The sequence below is a fragment of the Dendrobates tinctorius genome, unplaced genomic scaffold, assembly GCF_039654945.1.
Source record: "Dendrobates tinctorius isolate UK_male_01 unplaced genomic scaffold, ASM3965494v1 ptg000097l, whole genome shotgun sequence".
Lineage (NCBI taxonomy): Eukaryota > Metazoa > Chordata > Amphibia > Anura > Dendrobatidae > Dendrobates > Dendrobates tinctorius.
This window is the reverse complement of record NW_027361765.1, coordinates 17,932,972-17,959,405: the sequence shown is the minus strand read 5'-3', so window position 1 is coordinate 17,959,405 and position 26,434 is coordinate 17,932,972. Positions and strand designations below refer to the sequence as shown.

Below are 26,434 nucleotides of genomic sequence, written 5' to 3'. Positions count from 1 at the left end.
CACCTCTTATCTCAGTAAGGCCAGGGTCAGACATGCGAGAAACTTGCACGAGTCTAGCATGTTAAAACCCGGCACTCAGAACCAGAGCGTGCAGCTGCATAGAAATACATGCAGCCGCACGCTCCTGTCCGAGTGCTGGTGGCAGTGCCGGGTATTGACATGCGAGACTCGTGCAAGTTTCTCGCATGTATGCAGAGAGCAGTAACGTCACAAATATGGAATGCTCCTGCCAGCAGCATCAGTAGAGTTTATCCCCTAATTTCCCCTTCCTCCTTCTGTGGGATCAATACATTAGCTTGTGCCAAAGCAGGGAACAAGCCTTACACAGGATACACCAGGGACGCCATGAATGCAGCTGAGTTGTTGAGGTGACTTCACCAGAAATCTCAGAATCGCCTGCAGGATGATGCTGAGGTGGTAGAGATTAGTGTCGGGCACAACAGATACGTAGCTAGCAACTATATTATGCCTCTAAGTTCTGAGGCCCATTAGAAAAAAAAAATGAAATAATCCCAGATAATCCCTTTAAGTTATGTGGCAAGGTGTGACGACTCCTGGAGTGGACCCTCTGGGTCGTGACACCAACCCTACCAGGGCGAGCTGACCTAGTGAAGACCACCCCCTATACAGGGAGTGTCAGGGGCAAGCCCCAGGGGGTGAGGCATCACTACTGCTGGCACCAGGCGGCCGGCTCACAGGAGACATGAGTGGGTAAGTGTGTCTGCAGGAACGTGTAAAGCGTGGACACGGGATCACGTGGTATACAGAGACTTCGTTCGTTTGGGTGTGAGTGAAGCAGGATGCGTGCAAAGAGCACGTCAGAGCACTGAGTCATGCAGCAGGTGTGCCAGGAGGTGTAACAGAGTACAGGAGCAGGGTGTGTGCCAGAGGGCACAACTGAGCATAAGACAGAGTGCAGGATTGGTACGTGTGCTAGGAGGCACAACAGAGTAAGAGACTGAGTACAGGATCAGAGCATGTGCCAGGAGGCACAACTGAGTATGAGACAAAGCACAGGGTCCGAGTGTGTGCCAGGAGGCACAACTGAGTATAAGACAGAGCACCGAATCAGAGTGTGTGCCAGGAGGCACAACTGAGGATGAGACAGAGTACAGGGTAAGAGCGTGTGCCAGGAGGCACAACAGAGTATGAGACAGAGTACAGGGTCAGAGCATGTGCCAGGAGGCACAAACGAGTACGAGACAGAGTACAGGGTCAGAGCGTGTGCCAGGAGGCACAACCAAGTACAAGACAGAGTACAGATTCAGAGCGTGTGCCAAGAGGCACAACAGAGTGCAAGGCAGGGGACCTGAATACAGCGCACAGCCAGGCAGGGACACGGCAGACCAAGCCAGGAAGCACAACAATAATCAGGCACCTCCCCTAAGGGGAGGTCGTCTGATATAGCACATGACTACTACTGGTTCCGGGTCAGGACCTAGCCAGAAAGCACCTGACCACTACAGGTTCCGGGTCAGGTCCTCCATTACCATAGAGAGGACCGAGCCCTATACAGCACTGACAGGAGCGCGCAAGCGTGACATGGAGGAGGAGACCCGGGAACGAGAGCTGCGTGTGCGCACCCGACGGGACCCCCGGAGTGAACGCGGCTCCGGAAGAGATGACGTCGGGACCGAGGTCCCGCCCCCAGGTGAGCGCGGCGTGACACAAGGCTTTGACTTTAAGGACTGCCACATCCATAAGGTGGCCCCTGATGGTGGTGGCCACATCTTCTATGCCAAAAAATAGTTGAAAGATTCCCTTTAAAATTATTGTAGGGACTTGCAAGAAAAAGAGGACCCTTGACATGGGTTGTGAGCTTGTATATTTTGGTCAAAATATCAGCTAATACCTCATGTATTATATACATCTTTGCAGGAGATGACCAGGCCTCATAGTGAAGGTGGGGAAATTGGGGTCTGTCCTGGTGGGGGGTGCAGTTATATAGTGCTGGGCAACCCGCCTGATCTAATAATATGTCGTGAATGATAGGGTATGAGCCAGCAAGGTAGACTACATGCATCAGCCTGTGCATCCATACTCCTAAACAACCCATCCCACACAGATGAGAAGTGTGTGAATAGTTGTTAATCACCAATTTGCGCCTGTGGCCTCTCTGCTTTTTATAATGGGGGTCGGCTGCATCCTGCACTATATAGGTGTTGTGAACTGGTATTCGTAAGTAAGGCTCTTTCATCTGTGATGTGTCTTCCTATTTTGCTCTCAGGATTTCTACAAAAATCTGGTATGTTTGTAAGATGCCAATAGTGAGGATTTGCTGTATGAAAACAATTCATATACTTATGATATCTTTGGCAGGATGAATAGGACTAAGAGGAATAGTTCTGGCATAAGATCAGCTATACGGAGAGACTGATGATTGCATCTATTCATGGCAAATACACAATGCATTACATGTCTCCATGTTTCCATAGGTCAATAGTACGAATAGCATTTTCCCTTTGTGTTGAAGGTTTGTGATCTTGTTCTTACATTCGCTTTCTCTTCACTGCCCTTAATTAACCCTTGTGATATAATTTACATTGGCAACAAAAAGGACCTTAAATAATAACACTAACAATTTACCTCTCTTTTTTAGCTAATGACAATTACTCGATCTTGTGATTTTTAGTTCATTTCCAGATTCACGAGGGTGAAGGTGTTGTTAGAATATATAAAAAAGATTGCATTAATGTAGAGTGTCTGCTATTTTAATATATTAACAAATTCTATTAGTCAATTAGGCAAAAACCTATTCATAGCTAGTCCCATACTTAACCTCTTCACCCCCAAGAGTGGTTTGCACGTTAATGACCAGGCCAATTTTTACAATTCTGAACACTGTCCCTTTATGAAGTAATAACTCTGGAACGCTTCCATGGATCCCGGTGATTCTGACAATGTTTTCTCGTGACATATTGTACTTCATGTTAGTGGTAAAATGTCTTTGATATGACCTGCATTTATTTGTGGAAAAAACAGAAATTTGGCGAACATTTCACAATTTTCCAAATTTGAATTTTCATGCCCTTAAATCACAGAGATATGTCACATTAAATACTTAGTAAGTAACATTTCCCACATGTCTACTTTACATCAGCACAATTTTGGAACCAAAATTTTTTTTGTTAGGAAGTTATAAGGGTTAAAAATTAAACAGCGATTTCTCACTTTTACAACACCATTTTATTTTTAGGGACCACATCACATTTGAAGCCACTTTGAGGGGTCTTATGTGATAGAAAATACCCAAAAGTGACACCATTCTAAAAACTGAAACCCTGAAGGTGCTCAAAACCAGTGTCAAGAAGTTTATTAACCCTTCAGGTGCTTCACAGGAATTTTTGGAATGTTTAAAAAAAAAAAAAATCAACATTTAACTTTTTTTCACAAAAACTTACTTCAGATGCAATTTTTTTTATTTTACCAAGGGTAACAGGAGAAATTGGACCCCAAAAGTTGTGCAATTTCTAATGAGTACACCGATACCCCATATAGGTAAACCACTGTTTGGGAGCATGGCAGAGCTCTGAAGGGAAGGAGCCCAGTTTGACTTTTCAATACACAATTGGCTGGAATTGAGATCGCACACCATGTCACGTTTGGAGAGCCCCTGATGTGCCTAAACAGTGGAAACCCCCCACAAGTGACACCATTTTGGAAAGTAGACCCCCTTAGAAACTTATCTAGATGTGTGGTGAGCACTTTGAACCCCCAAGTGCTTCACAGAAGTTTATAACGTAGAGTCGTAAAAATGAAAAAAAAAATTTTTTTCACAAAAATGATCTTTTTGCCCTTAATTTTTTATTTTCTAAAGGGTAATAGGAGAAAATGGATGCCAAGAGTTGTTGTGCAATTTGTCCTGAGTATGATAATGCCCCATATGTGGGGGTAAACCACTGTTTGTGTGCATGGCAGAGCTCGGAAGGGAAGGAGTGCCATTTTTCTTTTTCAACGCAAAATTGGCTGGAATTAAGATCAGACACCATGTCACATTTCGAGAGCCCCTGATGTGCCTAAACAGTAAAAAAAAAAAAAAAAACACAAGTGGCCCCATTTTGGAAACTAGACCCCCCAAGGAACTTATCTAGATGTGTGGTGATCAATTTGAACCCCCAGGTGTTTCACTAAAGTTTATAAAGCTAGGCCATTAAAAGAAAAAATCATTTTTTCCTACAAAAATTATCTTTTAGTCACTAATTTTCCCAAGGGTAACAGGAGAAATTGGACCCCGAAAGTTGTTGTCCAATTTGTCCTGAGTACACTGATACCCCATATGTGGGAGAAAACTACTGGGCAGCTGCGGGCTGCTATTTTTAGGTTTGGGGGCCTATATCAATTTCCTCTTAGCAGTCTGAGAATACCAGCCCCCAGCTGTGAGCTTTAGCAAGGCTGGTTGTCAAAGATAGGGGGGCCCCACGCAGTTTTTTAAAATTATTTATTTAAATAATTTAAAAAATAGTGTGAGGACCCCTCTATTCTTGATAGCCAACCTTGCTGACAGCTGAGGATTGCAACCCCCAGCTGTGAGTTTTGCCTGGCTGGTTATAGAAAATACAGGGAAACCCATGCCGTTTTTTTTCATTTATCTATAGCGCAGGGGGCGGCTGATGAATACCCCCATCAGCTGCTACTGCTGTCATTGTTATTAGCAGCAGCAGGGGTAGGCTGATGGGAGTAATAGTCCCATCAGCAGCCGCCTGCTGTCTCTTTTTAAATGTAACTCTTATCATTCTTCCCTGCTCACCCCAATCGCTTCTATAGTATGCAGATGAAGCAGCATGTGCATACCAAAGAAGCAGTCAGCGCTGCACTGACACAAGGAGACTTGCTGATCACGCACTGCGCATGATCAGTAAGTTTCCTAACTCTGGTGAGCCGGATGTCTTCATGATGACACCCGCTCGCCATGGCAATGATAGGGACCACTCGTCACGCCGCGGGGTCTCCGATCGAAAGAAAAAGGGGATGTCAGCCCCCGGTGCTGACATCCAGAATGCTGAGATCTTGTTTGATGGCAGTATTTGAGGGCTTTAAGTGCCCTGTAACTTAGTGCCGGGTGTCAGCTGGGAGAATCAGCTGACACCCGGCCGTGATCAGCCGCGCACCCCCCGTGTGCGCAGCCGATCGTGATGACGTAATATTCCGTCCATGGCCAAATTGGCCCAGGACACATGGATGGCATATTACGTCTAATGTCAGAAAGGGGTTAAAGTGAACCTGGCAGCAGATTTAGCCCTATAAATCAAAGGTATGGCTATAATGGCACTGTGATTCTGATTAATATGATACCTGATGTGAAGGGATCCGCTCAGTGGCTGCTGAATACTCACCTTATGAAATTTTCAGAAAATGACGTTTATGAGTACGGCTAGGAGTCATTAATACGTCCGTGTTGAAACACATATGAGAACAAATGGTATTGGTATCATCCGTATTTTGGATAAGTGTCAGCTTATGATCCATATATCAGTTTTCACCATCAGTGTCATCATTATTATTCACGGGTGGATAAATAAATTAACTACAAAGCTTTGCCTATTCTTTGCAGTTTTAAACACAGACAACACACAAATGCCATCAGTGTGCTGCACGTGTTTTTTATTGACCCATAGACTTGTGTTGGCCCTTTTCATCCGTGAGAACGGAAAAGAACGGACATGTCTCCATGAGTATTGAATGGACATGTGGTCTGTGAAAAAACACGGACATATGAATAGCAGTATAGATTATAAAGGGTGCAGTCCAATGTTTCACATGCAACCATAGACTTGTATGAATGCGTGTGATCTAATTATTATCGGAGCCACTTGTAGTATGCTGCGATTGTTTGCTCATGCTGAATCGGCATGAGAAAATATTCGCACATCTCCACTGCCCCGTATTAGAACATTGGGCCGAGTGCTAGCCAAAAAAAAAAAAAAAAAAATGGCACAGCACTCGGGCGTATTATATGCCAGTGTGAGCGTACATTAACACAAATAAAAAAATAAGGTCTAGACTAAATTACTACGGAGGAAACAAAATGCACGTTGTTATAGAAATTTGTTTGGATAAATCTATCCCCGTGTGTGCTGCGTCCGTTCCCAATTAAGCTAAGTATTCGAGCTCGGAAGAATGACACCGCACACCAAGGCGACAGAATAACATTCTCTCAATACTGATGCTTTATTTTAGTAACATGTGTTTTTATAGTTGCATATAGAAGGGGAGGTTAGTTAACGATCATATGGTTAAGTTTCTCTGTTATTGGTTATCTAAATCTGCAAAATATTGTGATTAAGGCATAGCAACAGGCTGATTAAGCAATTAACGTATAACGGTCGCCTTTTCTGTAATCAGGCCAAAGTTGAGACAACGAGTTCCTCTTCATTTCTGGAAAGTCCCAAGGCGTTGTCTGGTCTGCGGCGGCCATTTTACGCAATTGATCATAAGGTATATATTAGCTGTTAGTATATATGCAAGTGAATCTATATATTTTATATATTTCCATCACAATGTAAGCATCAGTATGTGCCTAGCTGAACTTGGCCGAGGTCTGTCCATCCCAGGCTCTTCTCAAGCTACTTATTGAGATAGATCATATCTAGGTTGTCATAACCATCACCACTGGAGAACTACATAAAAATAACAGCCGATATTAGGATGAAGCAGCACATAGTAGTGTTCAAGAGCATTAGCGCTAATATGGGCATTAATGTACAAGGCCGAGTAACTGTGAATACTAAAGTTGATAATTAGGTCTCCATTTTCATATTTTGTAGTGTGTGATCCTTTGTGGAAAACGACAACTGCATGTTATTATTCCAGAAGTCTTTAGTTTTTCATTTGTACTAGTTTTCATAAATTAACCCACTTATTCACTACTACAAGGTGACTGTACACGCTTACCTCTATCTTCTCATTGAGCAGATCCTGTGGAATGTACTGTAATGGCGCTCGGGTTGGGGTTTCTCCACCAAGTCTCTTACTGTCGCTACTTTCATCACCACCTGTCAGAACCTTCTTAGACTTTGTCTCTAGTAGTTGATGGAATGTTTTTTTTCTTGAGGAAAGAATACACATATAAAAGAATATTAATAGGATGAATATACACAGGAGGCACAAAAACAGGAACCGAAAAATGTAGCACAACATGCAAGAACAAAATGACACTGAGAAGCACCAAGCTAACCCAGCCAAAAAGAGAGGTCCACGTACGGAAAAAATAAAATTCGAAATGTTTTATGCCCATTATTTAACAGAATTTAATTTAAATATAGAAATATTCTTCAACTACAGCACATTGCAGAGCGTAATACAGTCCAGAGCTACATTCACATTTCTGTAGGCTTTAGCGGTAAAACCTCCCCACGTTCCTTCATGCGTAATATCGGCACAGGGCTTGTGCAAGCAACTTGCATTTCCTGAAATTGTCTCATTGCATCAGGAGCTGACAGTTCGCTGAGTTACGGATACATTATATTCTCATAGATGAGCTATGAAAGGGAACCGGTCATTTCTAATAACGCTGTTAATCTGCAGATATAAGGTTATTCTCCAAGATAATAGCATTATAAATGTGCCCAGCCTTCAGTATTGAAAATATTCCATCTGGGATAAAAATATTAATATTCCTCGCGGGAGCCGCCGGCTTTCAGTCTTGCAGGCATGCCTGGAGCAATTACAGTCATCACGTACAGCACTGAGAGCAGAGAGGGTAAGTACCCTGTGGCACTGAGAGCTCAATCTGCACTGATGCACTTTAAAGTCGGCTGTCAGGCAGTACTGGGGTGTGCTTACATCTGCCACTGTCAATGCTGTGCACGGTGACTGTCATTTCTCTGGGCTGTCAGTCTTACAGGCAGCTCCCGGCAGGAATATACGGTAGTTCAATTTCCCCCAGATGCCATAATTTCAGTATTGCGGCCTGGCACCTTCATAATGCTATTAATCTGCAAGTTAACCCTATATCTGCAAGTTAATAGCAATTTCGGACGTGACAAGTTTACTTTAAAGGTGTTTTCCCACAAACAAATGTAATTTTAAAATTGATTTTAACCAATACGTCTTGGAATAATAATAAGTTCCATAAATGAATGTGTATAAAAAAAAATGTTCCTGTGCTGAGATAATCTTACAAATGTGCCCCTGCTGTGTACTGTGTAATGGCTGTGTCTGACAGTGCAGGAACATGGTCTGATCATACCACAGCTCCTGGGAAGCAGAAGAGTATACAGACATTACAGCATGGGATCGCAGCTGATTCTGTGAGGTAAAACATTTCCTTGCACTGTTTTTAATCAATATAGTAGACAAAACTTGGCACTCAGAAGGCTGCGGTGAAAAACAGGTAACACTATGTTTTCAATCAACGTTTTACCTCAAATAATTATTTGCAATCCCATGCTGTAATGCCTGTATACTCTTATGTCCTCACCCTGTCCAGGAGCTGCGGTATTATCAGACCATCTTCCTGTACGGTCAGACACAGCCATTACACAGTACACAGCAGGGGCACATTTATAAGATTATCGCAGCACAGGAACATTTTTTTTAAACACTTCCACTTGTGGAAATTATTATTATTCAACCCCTTTAAGAATGTAACTGACCACAATCTTGTAGACTGTATCCACTTTGCATTTTTCCCTGTTAAAAACCATTATGGGCAGCAACTAACAGAATGGTTTTTAACAGGGAAAAATGCAAAGTACTACATCTGGGCAATAAAAATGAAAAAAGCATATACAGAATGGGAGGAATAGGCCTAAGCAACAGCACATGTGAAAAAGACTTGGGTATACTAATAGATCATAGACTGAATATGAGTCAACAGTGTGATGCAGCAGCAAAAATGGCAAATGCAATTCTAGGATGTATTAACAGAAGCATACAGTCTAGATCACGTGAAGTCATTATTTCCCTCTACTCCTCTTTGGTCAGACCTCATCTGGAATATTGTGTCCAGTTTTGGGCACCACATTTTAAAAAAGACATCAACAAACTGGAGCAAGTTCAGAAGAGAGCGACCAGAATGGTGACCGGTCTGCAAACCCTGTCTTATGAAGAAAGGTTGCAGGATTTGGGAATGTTTAGCTTGCAAAAGAGAAGACTGAGAGGAGACTTAATAGCTGTCTACAAATATATCAAGGGCTGTCACATTGTAGAAGGATCATCTTTATTCTCATTTGCATAAGGAAAGACTAGAAGCAATGGGATGAAACTGAATGGGAGGAGACACAGATTAGATATTAGAAAAAACTTTTTGACAGTTAGAGTGATCAATGAGTGGAACAAGCTGCCACGAGAAGTGGCGAGTTCTCCTTCAATGGAAGTCTTCAAACAGAGGCTGGACAGACATCTGACTGGGATGATTTAGCGAATCCTGCTTTGAGCAGGGGGTTGGACAAGATGGCCCAGGAGGTCCCTTCCAACTCTACGATTCTAAGATTCTGTGATTCACTATTAACCAGAATAATGAATGCAGCTCTGGGTTAAAATGCAGTTTACACATCCTTATTACCAAGTAAGTACTGCAATGCTTTTACAAAATTATAAACTCTATACTTTGGAACATCTAGTTAATAGCTACGGACATTTTTGACACAAAAATAACCACTTCATATATAGTAGTGGTTACCTACAGTAAAAAAAAATATTCAAAAAAAGGTTCAGTAAGTTTCAGGCTGTAATCCAAATCCCTTCATTCATTCGTTTTCAGACCCTGTAATATGCAGTTTACAACCTGCTCTTAGGTTCAGACTGGGCATGCCCCTTCCAGTAATGTATGCTATAGTGAGGATTTGGTGTCTAGGATACTGCTGCGTTCACACGATCTCCAGTATCAGCACATCTTCATTTTTGTACAGTCTTCTCTTCTACACTCTGCTGACCCAATGCTAAGGAGTGTGGTATACCAATTCTCACCTCTAAAGTCTGCTGTGGTTGTTCATCTTTCTCTATATACTGTTACACAGCCTGTATGATCTCTTCCCCAGCGGCCATGCATGTGTCAGCCTTCATTTCTGCACTCATAACAGTAAAATTTATGTGACTTCTCCTCTCCCTGAACACTTAGATGCTTTTCTCCCTTTCCAGAAAAAGATCTGCTTTGTATAACTTTCTTCTGGTATCAAAGTGCTGTTACAACCATGTCAGAAACAGCAGGACAGTCAGCTTTGTACAGGCCCATTTCTCTAGTAACAAATATGAACATCCATTTTAAGTAAATGTTTGGGGGTTGAGAGAATGGGTTGATAATTCAAGATATCAGAACTACTGATGAGTGAGAGTGCTCGTATAAGGTATAATCCCAGCATGCTCGGGTGCTAATTGGGCATTTTAGTGCGCTCGAAAAATATGCTTGAGTCCCCACGTCTGCATATCTTGCAGCTGTTCGACAGCCACAACACACATGGATTGCATAACAAACAGGCAATCCATGCATTGGTTGCGACTGTCAAACAGCTGCGAGACATGCAGATGCGGCGACTCGATCATATTTTCCGAAAACATGCCGAAAATACTCAATTAAGACACGAGCATGCTCGGACATCACCTTATGCGAGCACGCTCATTCATCACTAATCAGAACTGGAAATCCATAACCATTCTATATTCAATTAGCAGATGTCAGTATTTAAATGCATAAGAGAAAGTTAAAACTAGTAGTACATCTTAATCACGTGGAACAGTGGTCTTCCTTCTTTCTGGTTAAAAAAAAAGTGACATAAAAAGAATGTCAGCTGAATTATGAAATATTTGTAACAATATCTGAAACAAAAGCAGACGTGTACCTGGAATCACCCAGCAAAGCAGTGAGTCTATACTGAGGTAACTCTGAAGTTGCAATATAGGCAAGAATCCCAAAAAGTTTTTCTGACATAACTACATCATTTGGAGTAACCTGTCAAAACACAAAAAAAGGAATTGTGAGACATTTACAATTATTGCAAAGTGCACACATCCAGCTTACTTAGGACAGACATTTGTATGCGAATCTCTAATGTGTAGTTAAAGAGCTTTGTCCTGGGTGAACTGAAGAGCCTGAAGCTGCTATGTGACTGCAGACTGCCAAATTGTGACAGCGTGCTATGCACACAATACCCATGTATTCACGATGCAGGGGTGAGATCACAAGACTGCATGTATGAGAGAAGCCAGGCGAGACCTTTCAGCAAGTGACCAAAAATGTAAATCACTTACCTGCGGTCACTTAAGGGCCCAAAAATCACGAGCTATCAATAGTGACAGTCAGCTGTCTCTTGTGCATATGCATTTCTCCTATGTACTGTAGATGGTGGCATATACAAACTATTAGAAATTTTACAGTGAACAGGTTTCTGAAATTGTTACACAATTTTTACGAGTAGGTTTTCACAGTTGGTGAACCGCTGACTATCTTTGCTTCTGAGAGACTCTGCCTCTCTAACATGCTCTGTTTATACACAGTCATCTAACTTAAGAAAAAAAAAAAAAACTGAACTGGGGTAGACTTGAATGACATGCATGATGTAAAAGCAGGTTCACACTGGCCATAAAAGCAAGCAAAACCAAAGGAAAAAACAATGTGTGTATATAGCCTAATGAAAATAAATAAGTAAAAAAGCAACAAGTGCATTAAATAACATAGGGTACTTGGTAAACACTATTTTGATCAAAAAAGTATAAAGCTGTTCCACCACGGCAAGGTGTACCCATTTGAGACAGTAACTGCACTAACGGTTAAAACCTACCTAGTGTGAATAGTGGCAGAGTCTCTGGGTCCCAAACGGACACCCAGCTTCAGAGGGACTATAAGTGAACTTGCTTTTTTACTTATTTATTTTCATTAGGGTATATACACACATTGTTTTTCCTTTGGTTTTGCTTGCAGTCATCTAACTTAGTTGAAAATGGACTCTTGGTATCATTTACTTTTAGGCCTCTTTCACACATCAGTTTTTTGCCATCAGTCACAATCCGTCAAAGTGTGAAAAAAATGGATCCTGTGAAGATTGCAAAAAACTGATGCACCGAATCCGTTTTTTTGACGGATCCGTCGAAGCAGGAGCTGTAGGAATTTAAAAGAAGCATTTCTCTAGAATAAAATATTAGATCGCAGATATCAAGGTATCATTCTAGTCAGCTTTCTATGACCTACATGCCCATATAGATGGCTTTGGAGGGTTGATCCTGCTGACAGAGTCCCTTTAAGCTAGAATATGGAAAAAAAATGAGAACTTGTAAACATGATCGTCTTACCTCATTGTCATTGACTTTCTGAATGTTGAAATTGTTCAGTCTGAAAAGAACATAATACTTCCAAAGAGTAAAGTTAACAACAGGGTTTCCCTGAGGATCCACCGTCAACTGATCAAGCCGACGCATCTGAGCTAGAGAATTGAACTGATTCAAGGTGATCAGATTGTTTTCCTTAAATTTAAGGTGCTGTTAAAGCAAATGAAAATGAAGTTAAGTTGCAGTGAAATTTCAGCAATAGAGCTCCCTAATATATAAAACACCGATCAACAGGGACAGAATGAGTTATAACAGATAGGCAAACATTTATAAGAAAATTACACCTGTTCTGTATCCATACAATGTACAATAGGTTTTAAATAAATTCATACATAGTCCTATAAATTTATTGTGTACATAATAGAAGTTAAAAACATAAAATAAACTAAATAATGACAATATCCAATGCTTCACTGCCTCCATACTTACCGTTACATTGGGAAACTTGATTCTTATTTTTGGCAGAACCTGAACTATATCTTCAAAATTTATAAAAGTGAAAGAGATGGTGTTGACCGAACCAGCTGTCTGTACACTCCACGTCCGGTCAAGAGATTCAAGAGCTCCCAGGCCATAAAGTGACAAAGTATCTCCTTCCAACTCCACAAGATGGGAGTCCACCACAGACAGTCCTTGCACGGCACTGCTGAGGACAGTATCAAGTGATCTATAGTGGAAGAAGATGTGATCATTAATATTTAAACAAGGCTGAAAGTTTGACAACCCAATTAACTTTCTAAAAACGTTTTATTCTGTAGAACAGATTGTGTAGTTGAGTGATTTATTTTCTTAAATAGATCAATACAATGATAGGCTGCAGATGATGCTTCATGTACTGTATTGTCTTCTCAGCAGAGTAGAATGCCCAGGATGGCAGGAGAGCTTTGTGACAGATGAACAATGTGCCACAGTTCAGTTACGTTCATGGCGTTTGGAGAACTATTAAGTCACCCTATGATTGCTACTTTGGTGATCTAGATATATCATGAAGCTGAAATAGTTTACTCCTATAGTAATATGAATAACACCATTGTAAGGTAATTCGAAGATACTACAAGAAAAGGGAAAAAGTGCTCAAAATAAAAAATGAAAAGATATGACATGGGGACTCAAAACCCTAGTGTTAGCTGCACTCACTCGGAAGGGATGTGTTAAGAAGAACACCTGCTGTAGCTGCTGACTCTGATGTGGCACCAAGTACCCTTGGGAGTGAAGTATCTGTGGGAATCGCTGGTAGCCCTCCAGGCTAGTTTTAGGCAGCACCACTAATTCCAATTAAGATAATATACTGCTCAAAAAATAAAGGGAACGCCCCTTTATTTTTTGAGCAGTATATATAATGGTATAGCCAGTATTACAGCGTAACAGATAGTATCAGGCATGATTTTTGCCCGCTTTCCATTCAATGTCTCATTCACTCATAGAAAACGGACAAAACGATAAATCAGACAGTGTGTGTAAGCCTATCAAGTGTGATACTGTCTGCTAAGCTGTAATACCGTTGTCCCATTGTTTCGTACCTTCCTTGGGAATTTGCAGCACTGCCTGAAAGTATCCTCGGGGCTAACCAGCAATTCACAATACCACCTTAAAGTAACGTACAGATAAAATGGTATCAACATTGCCCTTATATGTAGACAGTGCTTTGGGGTGGCTCAATGCTTACTATTAACCAGGATCCCAGTGAGATAAAGTAACAATATTACCATGCAACATCTCCATTACAATTGCAAGACTTTCTTCTGTGTAACAAACTAAGAGGATCCAGGGTGGAAAATGAAATCAAGGGTAAATAGAACTTCAAATTGCTTAAGCACAATTAATACACCACATACACAAGCAGAGAGGTTGCAGACATATCGGTTTCAGCAGAAAGCCTTTATCATGGTTATCATGAGTGAAACAAGTAGGTCCGCTACCTATCTACATCCAGTTTTACCCATATGGACTGTATTAATTGTACTAAATAAATGTGAAGTTCTACTTACCCGGGATTCAATTTTCCAGGCTGGATCCTCTTTGCTGTTCGATTGCCGCATGGGGGTTGCCCTGACTTGACCCATATAAGGCTTCCTGGACCTTCAAACTGTACATCCAGATTGGAGAGCTGGCGCACCATATCCTTTACATTTTCTTCTGTATATTCTGGATTTTGGCTCAGTATAAAATTGGCATGTGTGTACTTGTACATCAGTTATTGGGAATTAGATTGTGAGCCCTACTGAGAAAAAAGGGACTGATATAAGTGAGAGTCTCTCTATAATGCGGCACAACGTGGGGGGGTTACTGGGAAAGCAGTGGGAAATAAGAAAAAAAAAGAAAATTACTTTACAGACCGCATTAGATACCAATTTTACCTATAGCTTAAAAAAGGTGAAAATATTACAGTTAGGTCCATATATATTTGGACAGAGACAACATTTTTCTAATTTTGATTCTAGACACTACCACAATGAATTTTAAACAAAACAATTCAGATGCAGTTGAAGTTCAGACTTTCAGCTTTCATTTGAGGGTATCCGCATTAAAATTGGATGAAGGGTTTAGGAGTTTCAGCTCCTTAACATGTGCCACCCTGTTTTTAAAGGAACCAAAAGTAATTGGACAGATTAAATAATTGTAAATAAAATGTTCATTTCTAGTACTTGGTTGAAAACCCATGAGCTGTACCGCGCCTTTGCCATACTTTTCTCTTTCCATCATTCTGGTAGAGGTAGATCTTGGTTTCATCTGTCCGAAGAATGTTCTTCCAGAACTGTGCTGGCTTTTTTAGATGATTTTAGTAAAGTCCAGTCTAGCCTTTTGATTCTTGATTCTTATGAGTGGCTTGCACCGTGCAGTGAACCCTCTGTATTTACTTTCATGCAGCCTTCTCTTTATGGTAGATTTGGATATTGATACACCTACCCTCCTGGAGAGTGTTGTTCACTTGGTCGGCTGTTGTGAAGGGGTTTCTCTTCACCATGGAGATTATTCTGCGATCATCCACCACTGTTGTCTTCCGTGGGCGCCCAGGTCTATTTGCATTGATGAGTTCACCAGTGCTTGCTTTCTTTCTCAGGATGTACCAAACCGTAGATTTTTTTTTATCAAATAGATTTTTATTAATCAGAATTCAAAATACAGAATATACAGTAAATCTTCCACAAACAATAGATTTACAAATTGAACATCCCTGTCCCCCCCCCCCCCACCTCCCCATGTAGACAGCATATATAACTCTTTTCTCCATAAGATTTCTCTTACACCGTAATTTACCATTAGTCATCCTTTTTACCCATATTGTCAATCAAACCATACAAAACAGAAATGTTCCTATGTCCGGGTATTAATGGTCTATCCACAACACCAGCATTGTAAAATATAGCACATTCCCATCAGTTAACTGTACCGTATTGTAACCAGGGATTCCACAACCTCTCATAGGTTTTAGAATTGCCTCTTTTAGCATATATCCTTTCCTCCAGCTGGATGATACAAGACACCTGTTTCACAAACTATCTCCCAGAAGGTGGTTCTTTCCTGATCCAGTTCCTCGCAATCAGCTTCCTTGCTACATATAGTAGTCTGGCTATAGCAAGCTTTGCACTATTAACTATTTCAATTTCCTCCACATATCCCAGTATGCAGACGAGTGGGTTTTTGGGTATAACACTTCCGTAAGCCCCTTCTATTCTGTTAATGACATTAAACCAGAACGCAGATAGCCTGGGACAAGTCCACATCATATGAAGGATTCCGGCATCAGACCCCCCCACATCTTGGACAGTCAGAGTTGTCCCTCAGCCCCATTTTAAACATCAGAAGGGGGGTACGGTACACACGATGGATCACATAAAGATGGGACAACCTAGCTGGTTCACTCATAGTGAGTTTGGGGACATATTCTAGGACGCTGTCCCATACCTCGTCAGTCATCACCCCAATCTCTCCCTCCCATTTGGATCTTGCTTTAAGTGGGAACCCCATTAAATGTGTATGCAATATGTCTTTGTAGGTGTTAGAAATTACCCCTCTTGTAAGTCCAGCACCACCACATATATAGTCCAACACTATGTCAGATTTTATTTGCAGGTTTCTGGAAAGTTTTTGAGCCATAATGGCATGCCGTACCTGACAGTAGTGGTACCATTCAGAATCCGGCAACTGAAACTCACTCTGTAATTGCACAAACGGTCTCAGCTCCCCGTTATCCATAATTTGAGATATTAATGTCAGCACCCTACGTTTCCAGCCTTCCAGTCTCCCAAGTTTCCGAATCTCTGGGAGGTTACTATTATCCCATATAACTGTGAATCTAGTCAACCCGGTCAACCCTCTCACCCTCTTTAGTCTGTTCCACAGGTCTTGTAAGAGTCGCAGAGTGGGACACCCGTCTCCCATTACATCCATCCTCCCATCCTCTAGGCCAAGTATCAACAGGCTTCTATTTAGTACGTATTCCAGCACTCCTCTGATGATGCCTGCCTTCTCTTGATTAGACCAATCTCTGAGATGTTGACTTTGGGCAGCTAAAAAATACAGTTCCGGATTTGGAAGTGCCAGTCACCCCTCATCCTTTGGACTTTGCAAGGTTTCAAGCCTTATTCTAGGTTGTTTCTTACCCCATACCAAGGCCCTAAACAGTGAATTCACCACTCCGAACCTTTTCTGCGGTATCCAGATTGGGGAGTTGTGTAATATATATAAAAGCTTGGGCATTAAAACCATTTTAAGTAGATTAATCCTTCCCACCACCGACAAGTGTAATTTGTTCCAAGTATCCACCTTAGTTCTTAGAATTGCCATTAGGGGTACTTGATTAGTATTAAGGTACTCAGTCACCGGTAGGGAAACCTGTATCCCCAAATATTTAAACATTTCCACACATTGTAGTTTGTTGGCCCCTATGTCTTCCTGAGTCCATACCACCTCCTTGTCCACTTTAAATAGGCTTGATTTAGACCAATTTATGGTCAGTCCTGAGATCTCACCGAACCCCTCAATGGTCTGCACAGCATGATCCAATGAAGCCGAGGGGTCCCCTAGGAATAACAAAAGGTCATCCGTATACAGGGCCACCTTTTCCTCCAAATCGCAATATTGAAACCCCTTTATTGCCTTGTTGCGTCTAATAGCAGTCGCCAATGGCTCTATCGCAATAGCGAACAGGAGCAGCGACAGTGGACAGCCTTGCCTCGTTCCTCTATGCAGCTGTATTCCCGCGGACATTACCCCATTAATCTTAACTCTAGCTGTGGGTTGAGTATACAATAGCTGAATCCACGCTGTAAATTGAGGACCAAAGCCCATACTATGCAGCACTCTCCACAGGTATGACCATTCTACAGTGTCAAAGGCTTTATGGGCATCAAGTGAGGCTATCACCCTCCCACCTGGGTTATCGACTGGCAACTGCAGATTGAGATATAGTCTCCGCATATTGGCTGCTGTTGATCTCTTGGGCATAAACCCCGATTGATCCATATGGATCAATGTATCAACAACACCAGTTAGTCGGTTCGCCAGCACTTTAGCCAGTATTTTCACATCAGCTGTCAGCAAGGATATTGGCCTGTATGAGTCTGGAATTCCTGGATTCTTACCGTCCTTAGGAATCACCACTATCACCGCCTCCCGCATAGACACAGGCAAAATTCCTTCTTTCATAGCCTCCTCAAACACTATTAATAGCTTGGGTAGCAGAATTTCTTCTAGGTGTTTGTATATTTCCGCAGGAAGACCGTCTGCTCCCGGGGCCCTCTCATTAGTCATGCCATGCAGAGCCATCTCCAACTCCTCTACTGTGATAGGAGACTCCAACTTATCCCTATCTTCCATAGATAGTGTCGGAAGCAGTCCCGCTCCTAGAAATGCCTCCGCCCCCCCTTCCCCTCCCATTCTACTCGATGAATAGAGGTTCTGGTAAAAACCTGCGAAGACCTCCAGAATTTCGGGCGTCTCAGTAACCCTTTTCCCCTTTGCAGTATCCATACTATGTATAAATGAGCTGCCTCTCTGGGCTGCAGCTATAATCGACAATAGATGACCAACTTTTTCCCCTTCTTCATAGAATCTAATCTTCTGAAAAGCCTGCTTCTTAGTTGCTTTATCTAGTAGTAACCTATTGACCCTTTTATGTGCCTGCCTAAGTGTCAGTTGAGTGTCGGGTGTAGCGTGCTGTGCCATTTCTATTTCCGCCCTAGTTAGGGCTTCCAGACTATCCACCTCATCTCGCTTAGTTTGTGTCTTTCTCCTACATATATCCCTGTATAGAATTCCCCGGATATGCCTTCATGGCGTCCCATACCACCAGAGGATGAGCACTATCATCATTATGGACAAAGAATTCCCCAATCTCCCGCATGATGCCCTGCATATTTATATGTTGCATCCAGGCCGGATGTAACTTCCACTCTCCCCTTATTTCCCCTCTCAAACACTCCCGTTTAATGGACACAAGGATGGGACTGTGGTCCAAGATCACGCTCGGTAAGTATTGCACATCCCCCACCACTGCATTCATCAACTCATTAGCTAATGCCATGTCGATGCGAGATAGGGTATTATGAGAAGCTGAATAGCAGGAGAAGCACTGTTTCCGGTCATTTCTTACCCTTCAAATGTCCATCAAACCCATTTCCCGAACTAAATTGCCAAATGGGGTTATAGTGTCACTCAATACTCCCAACAGCCTCCTATTCCTGTCCCAATAAGAGTCTAATACATTATTATAGTCACCCACTATCAAAAGAGGCAATACTCCCCCTCTTCCTGAGAATTCCCAAGTCTCCCTCAGCTTAGTACTCGAGTAGGGGGTCAATATGCACCTCTATTTCCTCATATTGTATTGAAGTATGAATTAGCACAGATACCCCCCTTGCGTAGCTAGAAAAAGTAGAGTGATAGGCCCTCTGTATCCATCGCCTATTCAAGAGTCTCGTTGTGTCCGGTAAAAGATGAGTCTCCAGGAGGCATACCACCGATGGGCCCTGGTCTTGTATATCAAACTGTAGATTTTACCACTCCTAATGTTTAAAAAACAAATCTGAACTGAGAAAAGTAAGTTAATGTGTATGCACAATGTAAGTGCATATTAACACATGACCATTAACCAGAGAAAACAAAAAGCAAAAAACACAAATATCCTGAACTAAAAGTAAAAAATATACTGCAAATAATGCATAAAGGTAATAATAATAATAAGGGTATTTAGTAAACATAATTTTGATCAAAATAATGTACAAGCCATCCCGCCACGTCACAGCAACCCTTGTGGGACAGTCCCTACTCTAGTATTTAAAACCTTTTCACTTGCCAAGTGATATTTGTGTTTTTTGCTTTTTGTTTTCTCTGGTTAATGGTCATGTGTTAATATGCACTTACATTGTGCATACACATTAACTTACTTTTCTCAGTTCAGATTTGTTTTTTATTCATTTCATTGTGCATTCAGTGCATATATGGGTGTGACCGCCCTCTTTCTGAGCTGGGAAAGCCATCCAGTCTGGCCTAAGCTGTTACTAGTGGTTCAGCCGCTCGACCCTTATTCACATTCACGCCACTTGGCAAGTGAAAAGGTTTTAAATACTAGAGTAGGGACTGTCCCACAAGGGTTGCCGTGACGTGGCGGGATGGCTTGTACATTATTTTGATCAAAATTATGTTTACTAAATACCCTTATTATTATTATTACCTTTATGCATTATTTGCAGTATATTTTTTACTTTTAGTTCAGGATATTTGTGTTTTTTGCTTTTTGTTCACTCCTAATGTTGTAGCAATTTCTCGGATGGGTTTTTTCTGTTTTTTGCAGCTTAAGGATGGCTTGTTTCACCTGCATGGAGAGCTCCTTTGACCGCATATTTCCTTCACAGCAAAACCTTCCAAATGCAAGCACCACACCTCAAAACAACTCCAGGCCTTTTATCTGCTTAATTGAGAATGACATAACAAAGGGATTGCCCACACCTGTCCATGAAATAGCCTTGGAGTCAATTGTCCAATTACTTTTGGTCCCTTTAAAAACAGGGTGGCACATGTTAAGGAGCTGAAACTCCTAAACCCTTCATCCAATTTTAATGTGGATACCCTCAAATGAAAGCTGAAAGTCTGAACTTCAACTGCATCTGAATGGTTTTGTTTAAAATTCATTGTGGTAATGTCTAGAACCAAAATTAGAAAAATGCTGTCTCTGTCCAAATATATATGGACCTAACTGTAAATTGAAGAACTTTAGACCTTTCCAACATCCAACACTCTCTGTGCACACCAGGAGCAGCTAATTCAATGGAAAGTCACAATCACACAACGCAGCAAATATGAAACCCTGTTCTGCCATCACAATGATCCTCAGCTAAACTTTCAGTATTTGAGTCATCAGCCTTGCATTCACCCAACCAAGCCTGCCTGCAATGCGGATCGTATTAATTTAACTAATTTTAGAAGGTAAATTCAGCTTCAAGAAATTACAACTTGGCAAGAGCATATGGGATTTTTCCGAAGTAATGTTTTTTTTGTTTGGTTTAATGAGGAGCACATCCAACTGAGCACAAATCCCAGTTCTATTTCCAGGTCTATACAACCATGGACAAGTCATTTCCTTCTCCTCTAAAAAGGTATTGCCAAACACACTTGGTAAGCGCTTATATACTGTTTTCTTGACGTGAATACGATAAACACTCTTCAAAGTGCAAGGCTTTTTCTTTATATTTAATACCAGCTTACTTAGAATATACAATAGCCAACAGATGACGTTGATTAAGTCCATGGTGGCGGGGACCATTACTGGAATGTGGATTACTGGGTATTTTAAAATATTATTATTACACCTACTACATATTGGGATAGGATTTTGGAGACCCCATTTAATATATTCAGCTTTCAATTTCTGAAATTTGCATGAAGCATTCAGTTAGCGTTAGAACAACAGATACAAAACAGTTTAATTAAGAGTTTTCTCTTCCAATCAAGTTAACCGCTTCCCGACCGCCCACAGTAAACGTTGGCGCTTGCTGGGCTTTGTGCAGCGCCGACGTTTATCTACTGTCGGCGGTTTTGTGCCCCCGGGACCCCCACATACCTTATAACGCGGGGATCCCGGTGCACAATGCATGCTGGGACCCCCGACATCATCGAGACCTGATTGGTTCAGGTCCTGATGACGTCAGCATCACAGCAGCCAATGAGAAAGCTGCTTGTTTCCCGGCGATCTCACTCATTGTAATGCGACTTCTCCTCTGATCTCACACTGACAGATGATCAGAGGAGAAGCAGCGTTACTGTGTGACTAGATCGCTGCCTGGCACAGCTGTGCCAGGCAGCGATCTTGTCACACAGTAACGCTGCTTCTCCTCTGATCATCTGTCATTGTGAGATCAGAGGAGAAGTCGCGTTATTATGTGCCAGGCAGTGATCTTGACACATAGTAACACTGCTTCTCCTCTGATCATCTGTCAGTGTGAGATCAGAGAAGTGGCGTTACTATGAGTCAGATCGCAGGGCAGCGATCTTGTCACAAAAAGAAAAAAGTAAAGAAAAAAAAAAAGCAGGTACACAGGTTAGGGCTAGGGTTAGGGCTGGGATTAAGGTTATGGGTGTGTTGGTGTTAAGTTTGTGGTTAGGGTTATGGTTAGGGCTGAGATTAGGGTTAGGGGTGTGTTGGGGTTAGGGTTGGAATTAGAATTTGGGGTTTCCACTGTTTAGGTACATCAGGGGCTCTGTAAATGCAATATGACGCGCGCAGACCATTCCATCAAAGTCTGCATTTCAGAACGTCACTACTTCACTTCCGATCCCCACCGTGTGCCCAAACAGTAGTTTTCTCCCACATATGGGGTACCAGCGTACTCCGGACAAATTGGACAACAACTCTAAGGGTCCAATTTCTCCTGTTACCCTTGTTAAAAAAAAAATTGGGGGCTAAAAGATCATTTTTGTGGAAAAAAAATGATTTTTTTTATTTTCACGGCTCTACATTTTAAACTTTAGTGAAACACTTGGGGGTTCAAAGTGCTCACCACACATCTAGATAAGTTCCTTGGGGGGTCTAGTTTCCAAAATGAGGTCACATGTGGGGGGTTTCCACTGTTTAGGTACATCAGGGGCTCTGCAAACGCGACATGACACCCGCACACCATTCCATCAAAGTCTGCATTTCAGAACATCACTACTTCCCTTCCGAGCCCCACCGTGTGCCCAAACAGTAGTTTTCTCCCACATATAGGGTACCAGCGTACTCAGAACAAATTGGACAACAACTTTTGGGGTCCAATTTCTCCTGTTACCCTTGTGAAAATAAGAAATTGGGTGCTAAAAGATCATTTTATGGAAAAAAAATGATTTTTTATTTTCATGGCTCTACATTATAAACTTCTGTGAAGCACTTGGGGGTTCAAAGTGTTCACGACACATCTAGATAAGTTCTTTAAGGGGTCTATTTTCCAAAATGGGGTCACTTGTGGGGGGTTTCCACTGTTTAGGTACATCAGGGGCTCTCCAAATGCGACATGGCATCCGATCTCAATTCCAGCCAATTCTGCATTGAATAAGTCAAACGGCACTCCTTCCGTTCTGAGCTCTGCCGTGTGCTCAAACAGTGGTTTAGCCCCACATACAGGGTATTGGCGTATTCGGGAGAAAATGCACAAAAAATTTTGTGGTTCATTTTCTCTTTTTACATTTGTGAAAATAAAAAAAAATGGTTCTGAAGTAAAATGTTTGTGAAAAAAAGTTAAATGTTTATTTTTTCCTTCCATATTCCATTCATTCATGTGAAGCACCTGAAGGGTTAATAAACTTCTTGAATGTGGTTTTGAGTACATTGAGAGGTGCAGCTTTTAGAATGGTGTCACTTTTGGGTATTTTCTGTCATATTGACCCCCCCAAACTCACTTCAAATGTGAGGTGGTCCCTAAAAAAAACCGGTGTTGCAAATTTTGTTGTAAAAATGAGAAATCGCTGGTCAACTTTTAACCCTTATAACTTCCTAAAAAAAAAATTATGTTTCCCAAATTATGCAGATGTAAAGTAGACATGTGGGAAATGTTATTAACTATTTTGTGCGATATCACTCTCTGATTTAAGGGCATAAAAATTAAAAGTTTGAAAATTGCAAAATATCTCAATATGTCATGAGAAAACAATGTCAGAATCAGTAGGATCCGTTGAAGCATTCTAGAGTTATGACCTCATAAAGTGACACTGGTCAGAATTGAAAAAATTGGCCCGGTTACGAAGGCAAAAACAGGCTCGGGTGCGAAGGGGTTAAATACAAATTTTATCATGTACTGTATCAGAAAAGCTGTCTTTAAAAAGTCTAAAATACAATAAACATAAACCCAGGTCTTTTACATAATGCCTAGTATCTGCACCATGGGGTTTTTGCCTTCCACTGGATCAACATATTAGTCATAGGTTGAACATGACGGACTTATGTCTACTTTCAATCTGAAAAACTAGGAAACTATGCTTTAAACCACCATATGGTTATCAAACCACCAACATATTACCAAAATTAAGATTTGTAAAAATGTAAGTTAATTTCACTAGGTGTGGATAAATGATAGTGCCAATTCCAGAAAAAAGTTGTCCACTACTTTATCATTGATGAAGTGGTCAAGGTCTGACACCCAGCGCCCCGCCACCAGCTGTTCTGTGTGTCAGAGGCGGCAAGAAGTGCTCAATTATGGAGGTGTACAAAATTCTAATAGTGGCTGCGGTAGGGCAAAATAAATAGGAGGTGAATGTGCAGTACCCAGCATTATATGGGCAGCCTGGGCAATTTCTCGAGGCCCTTAGTATCTACAACATGAGCATTACTGATAATAACTGATAATAGCATTATCAGTGAAGCTTCCAATGTGGAGACTGTTTCAGGACCTTTGATGACACCATTACCATGTGACCATGACACCACCACAGGCTCTGTACTTTTCAGGGGGCCTATGGGTTGCCATGACAGCAGGTCTGCTGATGACCCATCTGCCTGACATTGTGATCCTCCTGTGAACGCCGTCTCATGGTTGGCGTTCATAGGAAACTGTGATTTTTCTCTGCTATGTACAGTGGCTTGTGTGTGATGAATCAGCACTAAATAGTCTAAGTTACTGAAGTGAAGCAAGGAAAATATAGGCAGAAATTAAATTTATGGGATCAAATAACTAAAAATTTCAATTTGCATATGTATTCACCCCTTTTGCTATGACGCCCATAAAACTTTCTGATGCAAGCAATTACCTTTATAAAAGTCACATGCTTAGTGAAAGGAAGTCCACCTGGGTGCAATCTAAGTGTTACATGGTCTGTCAGCATATACACAGCTTATCTGAAAGGCCACAGAGGCTGCAACACAACTAACCAAGAGGCACCACTAACCAAACAACACCATGAAGACCAAGGAGATCACCAAACAAGTCAGGAGCAAAGTTGTTGAGAAGTACAAGTCAGGGTTGGGTTATAAAAAAAAATCCCAATCTCTTATGATCCCACGGAGCACCATCTAATCAATTATCATCCAATTAATATAAATGGTACCGTACAACAATCCTGCCAAGAGATGGGTGCCCACCAAAATTCTCAGTCCGGGCAAGGAGGACATTAATCAGAGAGGGAACACAGAGACCAAAGGTAACCCTGAAGGAGCTGCAGAGTTCCCAAGCAGTAACAGGAGTATCTGTCTGTATGACCACAATAAGCCGTACACTCCCCAAAGAAGTGGACTTTATGGAAGAGTGGTCAGAAAAAAAGCCTTTACTTACGCAGAAAAATTGCAAGGGTTGTTTTGAGTTTGCCAAAAGACACGTGGGAGAAGGTATTTTGGTCAGATGAGACTAAAATTGAACCTTTTGACTATCGAGGTAAACGCCATGTCTGGCGACAAACCAACGCAGCTCATCACCCCAAGTACACCATTAGTGAAACATGGTGGTGGCAGCATCATGCTGTGGGGATGTTTTTTGCCAGCAGAGACACAGAAGATTGTCTGAAAAGCAAAATAAATGAATATTCTCGAGAAAAACCTGTTTCAGTCTGTCACTGATTGGAGACTGGGATGGAGGTTCATCTTCCAACAAGACAATGACCCAAAGCATACTGCTAAAGCAACACTCGAATGGTTTAAGAGGAAACGCATAAATGTTCTGGAGTGGCCTAGTCAAAGAACAGACCTTAATTCAATTGAGAATCTCTGGTCAGATTTGAAGATTGCTGTTCACCAGAGGAAACCATCTAACTTGAAGGAGCTGGAGAGGTTTTGCCTTGAGGCATAGGAAAAAGTCCCAGTGGCAAGATGTGAAAAGCTCAATCTTATCCAAAGTGACTTGTAGCTGTAATTGCCACAAAAGGAGGCTCTACAAAAGTACTGACTTTAGGGGGGTGAATAGTTATGCATACTGAACTTTTCAGTTATTTTGTCCTATTTGTTGCTCGCTTCACAATAAAAAGAAAACCAACAATTGTAGGCATGTTCTTACATGAACTGATGCAAACCCTCAAAAAAAAAAAACAATCAGTGAAATTCCAGGTTGTGAGGTAGCAAAACACTAAAAATGCCTGAGGGGGTAGGGGGGTTCTGGTGTGTCTAAGGGTATGTGCACACGCTGCGGATTCTGCTGCGGATCTACAGCGGTTTTGGCCCAGCGGATCCGCAGCAGAATTAGCTGCGCTGTACAGTACCATTATATCCTATGGAAATTGGAAACCGCAGTGCAGATGGTGCGGAATTTTCCGTGCGGTTTTTGCTGTAGTTTCCAATCCGCAGAAAGAATTGACATGTCATTCTTTCTGCGGATTCCGCAGTGGTTTGCCATCTCCTCCATTGTAGAGATGATAAACCGCAGGGCAAAACCGCAGGCTAATGCGCGGATAAACCGCAGGTCTTTTGACCTGCGGATTTTGGAAAATCCGCAGACCAATCCGCAGCGTGTGCACATACCCTTATAGTCCTCAAAATACAGTATGTTTTTGGCTACCACAATATTGCAATACAATGCAACAAGAGGCAATCAAAACATTATATCTACCCAAAAAGGGTATCAGTAATAACATCATTTCAAGGTACAAAAAATAAGCCCTCACACAGCCTGATATCCTGAAAATTGAAAATGTTACGAATCTCATAAAATGGTGACAAAAGCATTTTTTACAACATTTCTGAAATGCATTCACCACTTAAAAAAAAAATGTGAAATTGTAC

The 26,434-nt window shown here is 41.6% G+C and overlaps 1 protein-coding gene across 2 annotated transcripts in view; it reads right to left on the bottom strand.

Moving 5' to 3' along the window:
* Positions 1 to 26,434, bottom strand: part of LRRC49 (leucine rich repeat containing 49) — a 303,332-nt gene that overhangs the window by 42,166 nt on the left and 234,732 nt on the right. For both annotated transcript variants that reach the window (XM_073586941.1, XM_073586940.1), the window contains exons 13-16: positions 12,691 to 12,928; positions 12,226 to 12,411; positions 10,779 to 10,888; positions 6,892 to 7,045 (exon numbers count right to left, since the gene is read on the bottom strand). In XM_073586941.1, coding sequence (XP_073443042.1) covers positions 6,892 to 7,045; positions 10,779 to 10,888; positions 12,226 to 12,411; positions 12,691 to 12,928 — 688 coding nt within the window. The remainder of the gene's footprint in view (positions 1 to 6,891; positions 7,046 to 10,778; positions 10,889 to 12,225; positions 12,412 to 12,690; positions 12,929 to 26,434) is intronic.